The sequence below is a fragment of the Panthera leo genome, chromosome C2 (assembly GCF_018350215.1).
Source record: "Panthera leo isolate Ple1 chromosome C2, P.leo_Ple1_pat1.1, whole genome shotgun sequence".
NCBI lineage: Eukaryota > Metazoa > Chordata > Mammalia > Carnivora > Felidae > Panthera > Panthera leo.
Window position 1 is genome coordinate 114676211 of NC_056687.1, and position 12362 is coordinate 114688572.

A 12362-nucleotide genomic window follows, 5' to 3' on the forward strand; every position below is an offset into this window, starting at 1 on the left:
TCCCTAAATTCCCATTTTATGTGCATGAGAAAACAGAAGCTCAGAAAGTGTAAACACATTGGCTAAGACCAAAAAAAAAACAGTAAATCCAGGAGTAGAAAACTAGGACTACACTGCCTAATATTTGTATGGCTTTAGGGTTTGCTCATTATCTGGGTTCCCATAAACACATATGCTTTAAAAGATTCTGTTTATATACACCGTATTTGTCTGTTTTAGGAGAGATCCAAACATACATTTGGCAGATTCCTGAAAGAGCTGGTCCTGCCTCAGAAGACTTTGAGTGCATACCTTGGTTTTACTATTCAACTGTGGATGTGGTTAAGGTAAACTTTAAATCAGGTCATGCTTTTCCTCCTATCTCCTCTTAGAAATTATAATGGAAGAAAGAAGGAATTTAATTGTGTTAAAAAAATATTAGTTCTTTGTAATCTTTCTTTTTAAGTAACCTAAATGCTGCTCAGCTTTTATTCTACATAGGTTTGCATTTTTCACGAGCAAAATCATTGCATTATGATTACTTAGATTCGTGATACTTTCCGAAATGCCACTGTGAGCTGAAAATATAATAATATCCTCCTCTTTGTTTCATTGGCTGGGATTTGGATTACAGAAGACAAAGTATGGAATTTAAAATTCTCTGATTTAATGAGAAATAGACACATACACATATATATATTTTTAAAACCATCAACTCTGGAGTTCAGTTTATTTGCATTTAACAACAACAACAAAAGTTTCCTCTCCAAACTTTTAGTTATTTTGGCCCTCTCTCTGCCTTGCACAAGAATCTACGCAGACATTCAACCCAAAACCAAAATGAGTATAAACAAACCAAGGCTCCCAGCTGAAAGCAGCTGTGGGGGCAGAGGCATCACAGGAGAAAGGATCTAAGACCTTTATACTGCCAACCAACTCCAATGCCAAGAAATTCTAATTAAAATCAAAGCTCTGGGTTTTGTTTTTTTTTAATTAAAATTTCAAAAATAGAGCTAAATCCACTGAGGAATGTGTCTGAAATCCCTTTTAGGAGTTAGCTATTCTCTTTAGACTTCAACTCGAATGAGTGGGATGATAATTTTTCCTTAATCAAGGATTTAACATGTCAAACATTTTACTCTTTACTCTCAGGCTTAGAATCCTAATAACTAAAAACTCAGCATCTGACCTCACTAGAACTAACCTTTGATTCTACTTGTTTCACTGGTTGGGGGAAATTTTTAGTTCTGGGCACAGTTAATAATCTTGCTTTCCCTCTTCAGGATCTTAACAGTGGACTGGTAGGTCCTTTGATAGTATGTCGCAAAAACGCCAATGCCACCTTAGTTCACCGTGTTCTCCACTTCATGATTTTTGACGAGAACAGATCCTGGTACTTTGAAGAAAACATCAATACCTATTCTTCAGAACCAAACAAAGTAGACAGGAATGATGAAACTTTTTACCTCAGCAACCAAATGCACGGTAATGTCCACTCACTGACTCATCATCTGTGGTCCATAGGTTGTTTTCCACAAAGGAACAAATGAAGGTTCACATTTGTCAAACTCAGCACCTCAGAGAAGATAGTCACGTAGAGCTGTTGTGCAGATCATGTGGACCAGGGGTTGGCAAACTATTTTTCAGAAACGGCCAGATAGTAAAGAATTTAAGCTTGGAAACTGTACAGTCTCTACCATAAGCTATTTTCTACTCTGCCATGGAGCACAGAGTTACCCGTAGACAGGATGTCAATAAATGGATGTGGCTATGAGCCAACAAAACTTCATTTAAGGACACTGAAATTTGTATTTCATATAATTTTCCCATGTCAGGAAATACTCTTTTTTGTTTTTGTTTTCAACCATTTAGAACTTTAAACCTATTACTCATGGGCCATAGAAAAACAGGCAGTGAGTGGGCTGGATCTGGCCTAAGGGCTGTAGACTTAACAGTGTGGTAAATTCCAGTGCCTCTGGAGCCATGTGGGTGGGTGATGTAAAACCAAGAATACCAGTTATAATTTCTGAAGGGCTTTACTACGCACATTTCTAAGTATTTTACTGGGATGAACACAGGTAGAGGTGGGGCTTGAGGCACACTGGAGAGCACATGGCCCCACCTGATTTTCCCACCAGGGAGAACTTTCAAACACCCCACGCTCATCAACCAAAATTCTTCTATAGTTTGGTTATGATTAGGCATGTCCAGTTTATGTCTTCCCTCCCATCTAGAATCATAGTAATGAGACAATTATTCAAATAAAAAGCACATACACAATCTCAATCACAGTCATACTCAGACTTCTGGTCCCAGTCCTTCCACCTGAGGAAACTAGGGGGTACGACTAGATAAGGGATCTTTAAGTAAGGCAAACCCAAATGTGATCTTTTTCAATTTCTTCATCCCCCCGACCCCAAACATATATAGAAAATTTAAAATTAACCCAAGGACTGTATCCTTGCTACCCATAATCATTTAATAAGCCTCATAGAGGGCTTGGAGTTCCCTACTGAGTGCTAAGGAGATACAAAGGCCCATAAGATGAGGCATCTTCTCTCAAGTTGTTCACAGCACAGGGGCAGCAGACTTGTGCATTGTTACAACGCAAGGCTGACTTTGGGGGGATGCTGAAACAGAAATATAAACACAGTGCTGTGTTTTAAATTCCAATTTGGAAGAAAGGCTTCATGAAAGGGAGGGGACTTTCTAGTTGAGTATTTAAAGATGCACGGGAGTCTGTTGAGTAGAAAGGCAGGGGAATGACATTCCATGTAGATGGAAGAATAGGAACTAAGAAAGAAAAGAGAAAGCCAACAGGATTGTGCAAGACCTTGAATAGCCTGTTAAGAATTTAGACTCCATCTAAACTGGGGTTTCTCAAGCTTGCCACTATTCATATTTTTGGTCTGATAACTATTGGGGGTGCTCTCCTGTGTATCGTGAGATGTTTAGCAGCATCCATACCCTTTGCCCCTGGGAAGCCAGTAACACCTTCCTGCAAGTTGTGCAACACAAAATGTCCCCAGGCATTGCCAAATGTTCCCTGCAGGACAAAATCCTCTTAAGAACCACTGTGCTAAAGGCAGCAAGGGCACTGAGTGAGGGAACAACAGAAATAGTTGTGTACCACAGGGACAGCTCTGGCAGTCAGCTAGGAGTGTGTGTTCCAGGTATAGTCCATGGAATAGCAGCATCAGCATCACTTGGGAGCTTGTTAGAAATGCAGAATTTCAAGCTAAACAGACCTAGTAAATCATAATCTGAATTTCAACAAGATAGGCCAGGCCACATACACATTAAAGTCTGAGAAGCACTGTCTAAAGCAGAGTCTCCTAGTTGTTTCTAGAATATCCCTCCATCAGCTAAAAGGATTAGAACCCAACCTCCATAGATATATGGTTATAAATTATGTATTTGTACCTTTGTATTAATGCATTTTTGGCATTTCAAAAGATGAACACAAAATAGAAGGGTAAAAAAGGAGGATATATTTATAAAACACATATAACTAAATCAATATTTTCTTCCTATTACCCTTTGGAAACCACACCTATAGAGGATTAGACAGAGGGAAGGAAAGACGAAAGGCCTGGACCTCAGTCAATGGACATTCTAGTCATACCAGTGACAGATCACAAAAGTCTGACTTGGAGCAGTTAAAGAGGAACACACTCAACTTCATTTTCTTTTTTTTTTTTTTCTTTTTTTTTTTTATTTATTTTTGGGACAGAGAGAGACAGAGCATGAACGGGGGAGGGGCAGAGAGAGAGGGAGACACAGAATCGGAAACAGGCTCCAGGCTCCGAGCCATCAGCCCAGAGCCTGACGCGGGGCTCGAACTCACGGACCGCGAGATCGTGACCTGGGTGAAGTCGGACGCTTAACCGACTGCGCCACCCAGGCGCCCTGAACACACTCAACTTCAAAGCATCTTGTGATCATCTTAAATATACTTTAAATATGTAGACATCTTTAAGTATCCATCAATTCAAGTATTCTTAGTTGTGAAATATTCTAGTTCAACCTAATTATGTTAAAGCAAAGTCAATGCCTCATTTCTTCAGGCAAGGAAAACTCTAGCGTTAGACTTATCCATGAATGGATGGCTTGGTCACATTTAACAGCTTCCTTAGGCTGACTTTAAAATCCTCATGGCCTCTGAAAACATCTGTGATACTTCTATGAGGTGTTTTTAAAAGAAGCCTACATTATTTAAAACCTTTGTTGAATATAATAAATTGTGTCCCTCCACAGCAATTAATGGAAGAATGTATGGAAACAACCAAGGTCTGACGTTCCATGTTGGGGATGAAGTGAACTGGTATCTGATTGGCATGGGGAGTGAATTTGACCTGCACACGGTTCACTTTCATGGCCACAGCTTTGAATACACGGTAAGAATCCTGGACAGCTTCGTTTAATTATTGTGGTGTCTGGTAAAGTAGTCATTGGGGCAGCATGGCAGGATAACAGGACTAGAAAGGAAATGACTAAGCCAGAACTGAAATTCAATATCTACAATCTATACTATATCAGGTGCATGTAAATAATTATACATTCAGCTCTTTGTGCCCTACGAACACTCAATAAATGCTTGTGAATGCATGACGTGCCTTTATTACTCTAATCTGGTGTCACTTGTTAGATAAATAAGACTTCTATAATCACCTTTAGTTTCACCCTTTATATCCCAACTTTTTTTTCAAACCCTCAGTAACATAAAAGAAAAACACTTTGAACACTCATACACATCTTATCACATTTTCTCTCTCTCTCTTAGTTTTCTGAACCAAACTTCAGAGCTTGCTTCAGATTCTGTTTCCCTCTCTCTCTTCCCCTCCCCCACTCACACTCTGTCTTTCTCTCTTTCTCTCTCAAAAATAAACATTAAAAAATAAAAGTATCACTTTCCTCTTGTAATTAATAAGTAATGTGTGAAGTGACTTTTTTTTTTTTTTTACATATTTTATTCTCCAACCGTATTTCACCTTGTAGCTTTAAGAAGGATTCATCGATGATTCTTGCTGGAATCAAATTTTACAGTGGGAGTTACAAATGGTAACTTTCTACATCTATCATTCCTTCACTAAGGTAAATTGCAAACATCACGACTCTTCACCCCTAAATACTAAAGCCATATGCGTCCTAATACTAAGGAGAATCTCTGCCCCACCACAATAACACTATCACGCCTCCAATGTTAACATTAATTCAGTAATATAAGCTAACATATGGTCCATTCAAATATCCCCAATAGTCCCCAATATGGCCTTTATAACTTTTTTTTTTTAAACCAGGATCTAATTATTTATACATAGCATTTGGTTGTCATTGTCTTATCTTTCCTAAAAGAAGAGACCTTTATTTTTTTTTCTCAATCCTTCATGCCATTTCATTTTTGGAGGGTCCAGGCCAGTTTTATAAAATGTCCCATATTCTACCTTGGTCTGAGGGTTTCCTCATAATTGGATCCATGTTAAACATTCTAGACATGGACACTGCGTATGTGATATTATGTGCTTCCCGGGCATCACATCAGGAGGTGCATGATGTCAATAGGTGCTGACACTGATGAGGCTTTTTTGATAACTTTATTATGGTGATGCCTACCCTTTCTCTCCATTTTAAAAGTATTATCTTGGGGCATGGGTATCTCCGTTGGTGAAGCATCTGAACTCAGCTCAGGTCATGATCTCACAGTTCATGGGTTTGAGCCCTGCGTCAGGCTCTGCGCTGACAGCTCAGAGCCTGGAGTCTGCTTCGGGTTCTCTGTCTCCCTCTCTCTCTTCCCCTCCCCCACTCACACTCTGTCTTTCTCTCTTTCTGTCTCAAAAATAAACATTAAAAAATAAGAGTATCACCTTCCTCTTGTAATTAATAAGTAATCTGTGAAGTGAATTTTTTTACATATTTTATTCTCCAACTGTATTTCACCTTGTACCTTTAAGAAGGATTCATTGATGATTCTTGCTGGAATCGAATTTTACAGTGGGAGTTACAAATGGTAACTACGTCTATCATTCCTTCGGCATTTGTTAAGAAAATAAAAATGTGGAATTAGGTGATAATTGACTTTATGGTAACTTGTTTTTTTATAATTATCTCCATCTTTTTCTACTTTGTGTAGTCTTAGTCTCTTTATATCTCTGTCAGAATTGCTTTCTCCCACCCCACAAGTCATCCTCTTTACAATTATTTCTTTACTGACCACTTTTGCCTGGCCATTTCTCTAATTTATTACATTTTGAGTTTTACCCTTCCCCTTTGCAGTGTCCAAGTCAGTGTCATGTATTTGCTTAGGGAGAATTTTCTTTAGCTCTTCATCCTTATCTCTTAGATAAATATTAATGCACAATTGAGGGCTAATTATGCATTTGACACCAGAAACATTTAGTCTAGCCACTTGGCATAACACAGTCCATTTTTTGGCATCGATAAAAGTTTCAGATAAAGCTTTTCTGGATTCCAGATGTGTATTATGTTTGTGGTTTCTTTATTGCTCAGGGCCTGTTAGACTAATTGAATGAATGCGCTTGACTTGATTTGCACAAAGCTTTATTGGTGTGCTGCTTTCTTTTCTGTCCTTTAATGAACAAATGTATTCCTCTCGAACCTATTTGTTTTGCTTTAAAGCTATTTTTTTTTTTATTCTGGGGGATTTTATATGACAAAGTAGACAGAATAATATAATGAATTCCTTTACCCACCACCCAGGCTCAACAATCATGACCTTCCTGTACTTCCATCTACATTCCCCATATTTTTGAAGGAAAAGCCTAGGTATTAGGGTTGTTATTCATAACTGTTTATGTTAGACACTTTAAAAATTAGAACAAAAGAGAGAGATTTAAGCTTTGGCTATAGTTTTTTTTTACAGTACATTTGATGTTCAGTTCATATCAGTTCAGTTCAGCAAATGCCTCTGACATTTCTAGAACCACGCCGAGTGTTGTGTGGATAAGAGGAAATCAAAGAGTTAGCTTTCAGGGGCTAGCTCTACACAAATGATCGTACCATAAGGCATCAAATTAAGTGCAATTTATGGTAACATTCCTCTAATGATAATTAAAGCTAACCTTTATTAAGTGCTTCTTATGTGCCAAATACTATGCTTAGTTCTTTGCATGGATTGCTCATCCAACCTTCAGAGATAGGGACTATTTTGTCACCATTTTATAAGGGAATGAAATGAAGGATTAGCAAGGTAAAGAACTTTCCTATAAACAATAAGTGGTAGAAGGGGGACTTGTGTTATGCCCAGAATTCGTGATCCCCAAAGACCACTAGGGAGCCGAGTCCGATGTAAAAGCAAAAGAGCCTTTATTCGAGCTAGCTCGAGCTCAATCCCCTACCTGCACCGACGCAGGGGTGAGATACCAGGGAGAGAGCGAGTTTCAAAAGGACAAAGGTTTTATTGGGGCCTAGGGGCAGTTGGTGAGGTAATGGCTGTGGCCTCAGCCGATTGGCTGGGGAAGGGTCCGAGCCCTGTTAGGCAGGTGAGGGGGGGGTTACTCAAGGGGAGGAGGTGTGGTCAAGGTGAAGGACACAGAACAAGATGGAGTTGGCCGGCGTAGGCCCGCCCTTTCACTTGAATCCCCATCTCTCACTCCAGAGTCCCTCACTCTTTTAAGTTTATTTATTATTTATTTTGAGAAAGGGCATGTGCACAGGAGAGGAACAAAGTAGGGGGGTGGGCGCGACAGAGAATCCCAAGCTGTGCTGTCAGCACAGAGCCCAGCCCCATGCTTGATCCAACAACTGTGAGCTCGTGACCTGAGCTTTGAAATCAAGAGCCGATGCTTAACGACTGAGCTACCCAGGTGCCCCTAGAGTCCCTTATCCATACGCTTCACAAAACTGCTCTTTTCAGAACAATTCTATTAAATTGAAGAAACAAAATGAACAAAGAAAAAAAAAGAAACGAACAAAAAATGAGACTCTTAAACACAGAGAACAACTGGTGTTTGCCAGAGGGGAAATAGTTGGGAGGATAAGCGAAATCAAGGAGATTGAGACTACATGATGAGCACTGAGAAATGTAGAGAATTGTTGAATCACTGTATTGTACACCTCAAACTAATATAACACCCTACGTTAATTATACTTGAGTTAAAAAAAAAAAGAGACTAATCCTATTACCTAATCCTATTAAAAGAGTAATAATATCACAAAGCTTAGTACCAGCTGCTGTCAGCTCTAGCCATTCACCCTAAACCTATCACAGATGATCACATGTAGCCTTCCCCTCCCTGGAGGTGGAATTTAGTTATTCCAGCCTTAATGCAGCCTCTGAGCTTTACTCCCTGGAACTCCTGGGTATACCAAAGCAGCCCTCTGGGGTTACTCACTTGGTCTTGGAACACCCAGTCAGTCACCTGTTTCCTAAGAATATGGTCTCCCTTGGTGACAGGGCTCCAGGTACATAGTGCACATTTACTGGTGCCTAGGACATTGTCCATTCTTAGTTAAAATTGGTTCATATCGTTCTCTGCATTTTCTAACATCTTAGAAATGTATCCATGTGACCCATATTGTCACCATGCCAAATTAATCTTCTTAAATAACAGTGACTCAGGCCCCCACTTTGCAGCCAGGGGGAAACAGCTTTGCCTCCTTCCTCTCTATTCTCCAATATCTCCAGGGACTTTTGAGAGCCTAAGTTTCTAGTCACCTCCCACTCTCACTCCCTACTTCCATTCATCTCCCTTGCCTCTCGCCTCCCTCCTGTGGCTGGTATTTTCTTATCTCTGTGCAGCTCCAGAGTGGGACACATCTCCATTTCCTCTGACTCCCCTTAACAACCACAAAAACTAGGCCATTATGGGTCATAGGCTCTTAGCGAAAGTTTAGAGGTAGATGAATTCTTTTTTTCCCCAATACTCCACAATAAAACATTTACCATGTGACATCAGACACCCCTGTCTTCAGTCATCCCTCTGCTATGCATCATCGAGAAATATTGGCCCTGCAGCTCTTTCTCTCACCCTCAGGACTTCTTTCCCCACACTCTTCCTCTCCAGACTTGCGTGACATCTGTTCTCTCCTCAAATTATTCCAGACTCCATCTTGAACTGCATTCTTCAACATGCCCCCATCCTTCAAATACCTCTCATTGCATTGTAGAGAGCACTTCATCTCCTTCCTAGGCTCTTCCAAATCCATCCTAATCCAGCCAGGCCAGGCCCCAGGGCTTTATCTTTCAAAATCAAAGTAGCTCACAGAGGAGGTGGTCTCCTAAACATCCGGTTCTCTGCTTAGGAGAAAAAAGAGCCACTAAGGCCCTTAGTCTTCAGCCCCTGGCCCCAGAAAGCAGATGAGCTTCTCTCCTTCCTGTAGCCCTGAGGTTTCCTGATTAGCTACACCTCAAGGAATGATCATCATGTCACTAATGTCCTTAGAAATATTTCTGTGAAAACTTTTGGTATTTGTAAGACCAGATGTTGTCTGAAATCTAAAGCATTCTTCTGCAGGAAATGCTGACAAGGTATCTGACACTGATAATGACACGAGGTCCCTTCAGACTGAGATATTTCTCTGTGGCCTGTCCCTGAAATGTTCTCAGACTTGCTTTTCCTCTAAACCCTCAATTGAACTCAGAGGAGACATGCAATGTCACCTAATGCTTTCCAATTGTCATCTAACAAAGTATATTAGAATTGATCAAATGTGTAAGTGACTAATCTCTTTTATAAGTTATTTAATGGTGTTTTGTCTCCTTATTGAGGATGCGGGACTGTATCGCTCTGATGTTTATGACCTTCCTCCTGGAGTATATCAGACTGTAAAAATGTATCCAAGAGATGTTGGCACCTGGTTATTTCATTGCCATGTTAGTGTTCACATTGAGGCTGGAATGGAAAGCACCTACACTGTAATCAGATGAAAAGGTAAGCCAACTTAATTTGAAGCGATCATATTTAAATAAATTCTATGTTTATATAAGGATATCTTATCCATTGAACATTTACATGATGTGAAATGCTACTCATTCATTCAAAGGTTACTGTTTTGAGATGACCAAGAAATTCTGGTTTTATCCTCTTCTCAAATTTAGATAACTGTTTCTGATCTGATTAAAGATACTCTGGAGTTAAATATACTATTTCCAGATTCATGTAATATACACATAAGGATTTGAACACACACAACGTATAGAAAATTAAACACAAGTGACTATTGAGCTTGTAAAGATATGTAACTTTGCTAATAATCAATATCACTTAAAATTGCATTTAACAACAGTAAGATACATTTTTCAAATAAGAAAGTTATTGATATTAGGCTATATATACATATATAGCCTATACTTTGGTGTAAGTGTGAAGGCTTTCGACAGCTCCTGAAAAATCTAAATAATGATTATGTATTATTTCATATTCCAGTGATACTTTATTTCTTCTCATTCCCATCTTCCCCTTTCTCCAACACATTTTACTAGCAACTTAAGGATTAAAATATTATCTTTGTTTCTGATTTTTCATCAGCTCCTTGGTTACTTAGGCCATTACCCATTGGTCTCTTGATAGAATGATTGTAATATTTCAATGCAGTTACTTCTTAGAACATTATGAAACATTCTTTTCCACAGCATAAATATCCTTCTGATATGAAGATAAGTCCATGAGCAGACCTACAGTGGCTGAAGAAGAAACACCAGGGATGAAGGAATCTAGAAGGGCCTGATTGAAGACTTTCATGGCAATCTACTAGGGAAACTGCTGGAAATAAATTTTTTTGGCCAACTTTGTATGTGAGCTGCTTCCTCTTTCTTTCTTTTTTTTAAATTTGTATTTAATTTATTTGTTTTAATTTATATCTAAGTTAGTTAGCATATAGTGCAACAATGATTTCAGGAGTAGATTACTTAATGCCCCTTACCCATTTAGCCCATCCCCCCTCCCACAACCCCTTCAGTAACCCTCTGTTTGTTCTCCATATTTAAGAGTCTCTTCTGTTTTGTCCCCCTCCCTGTTTTTATATTATTTTTGCTTCCCTTCCCTTATGTTCATCTGTTTGTATCTTAAAGTCCTCATATGAGTGAAGTCATACGATAGTTGTCTTTCTTTGACTAATTTTGCTTAGCATAATGCCCTCTAGTTCCACCCACATAGTTGCAAATGGCAAGATTTCATTCTTTTTGATTGCTGAGTAATACTTCATTGTATATACATACCACATCTTCTTTATCCATTCATCCATTGATGGACATTTGGGCTCTTTCCATACTTTGGCTATTGTTGATAGTGCTGCTATAAACATGGGGGTGCATGTGTCCCTTCAAAACAGCACACCTGTATCTCTTGGATAAATACCTAGTAGAGCAATTGCTGGGTCATAGGGTAATTCTAGTTTTAATTTTTCAAGGAACCTCTATACTGTTTTCCAGAGTGGCTGCTCCAGTTTTTATTCCCACCAGAAGGGCAAAAGAGATCCTCTTTCTCCGCATCTTTGCCAACATCTGTTGTTGCCTGCGTTGTTAATGTTAGCCATTCTGACAGGTGTGAGGTGGTATCTCGTTGTGGTGTTGATTTGTATTTCCCTGATGCTGAGTGATGTGGAGCATTTTCTCATGTGTCGGTTGGCCATCTGGATGTCTTCTTTGGAGAAGTGTCTATTCCTGTTTTTTGCCCATTTCTTCACTGGATTATTTGTTTTTTGAGTGTTGAGTTTGATATGTTCTTTATAGATTTTGGATACTAACCCTTTGTCTGATATGTCATTTGCAAATATCTTCTCTCATTTTGTCAGTTGCCTTTTAGTTTTGCTGATTGTTTCCTTCGCTGTGCAGAAGCTTTTTATTTTGATGAGGTCCCAGTAGTTCATTTTTGCTTTTGTTTCCCTTGCCTCCAGAGACGTGCTGAGTAAGAAGTTGCTGCGGCCAAGATCAAAGAGGTTTTTGCCTGCTTTCTCCTTGAGGATTTTGATGGCTTCCTGTCTTCCATTTAGGTCTTTCATCCATTTTGAGTTTCTTTTTGTGTAAGGTGTAAGAAAGTGGTCCAGGTTTATTTTTCTGCATATCTCAGAAAATTGCACCACTTGCTGAAAAGATTGTCTTTATTCCATTGGATATTCTTTCCTGCTTTGTCAAAGATTAGTTGGCCATATGTTTGTGGGTCCATTTCTGGGTTCTCTATTCTGTTCCACTGATCTGAGTGTCTGTTTTTGTGCCAGTACCATATTGTCTTGATGATTACAGCTTTGTAGTATAGCTTGAAGCCCGGGATTGTGATGCCTCCTGCTTTGGTTTCCTTTTTCAAGATTGTTTTGGCTATTCGGGTCTTTTCTCGTTCCATACAAGTTTAAGGATTGTTTGTTCTAGCTCTGTGAAGAATGCTGGTGTTATTTTGATAGGGATTGCATTGAATATGTAGATTGCTTTG

General features: G+C 39.2%; 1 protein-coding gene across 1 annotated transcript in view; it reads left to right on the top strand.

Annotated features, from left to right (window-relative positions):
- The window catches only part of LOC122230074 (ceruloplasmin-like), a 29890-nt gene extending 19177 nt beyond the window's left edge, over positions 1-10713 (top strand). The window contains exons 17-21 of the mRNA XM_042955740.1: positions 220-326; positions 1263-1464; positions 4237-4376; positions 9707-9869; positions 10571-10713. Coding sequence (XP_042811674.1) covers positions 220-326; positions 1263-1464; positions 4237-4376; positions 9707-9865 — 608 coding nt within the window. The 3' untranslated portion in view covers positions 9866-9869; positions 10571-10713. The remainder of the gene's footprint in view (positions 1-219; positions 327-1262; positions 1465-4236; positions 4377-9706; positions 9870-10570) is intronic.
- The last annotated feature ends 1649 nt before the right edge of the window (positions 10714-12362 follow it).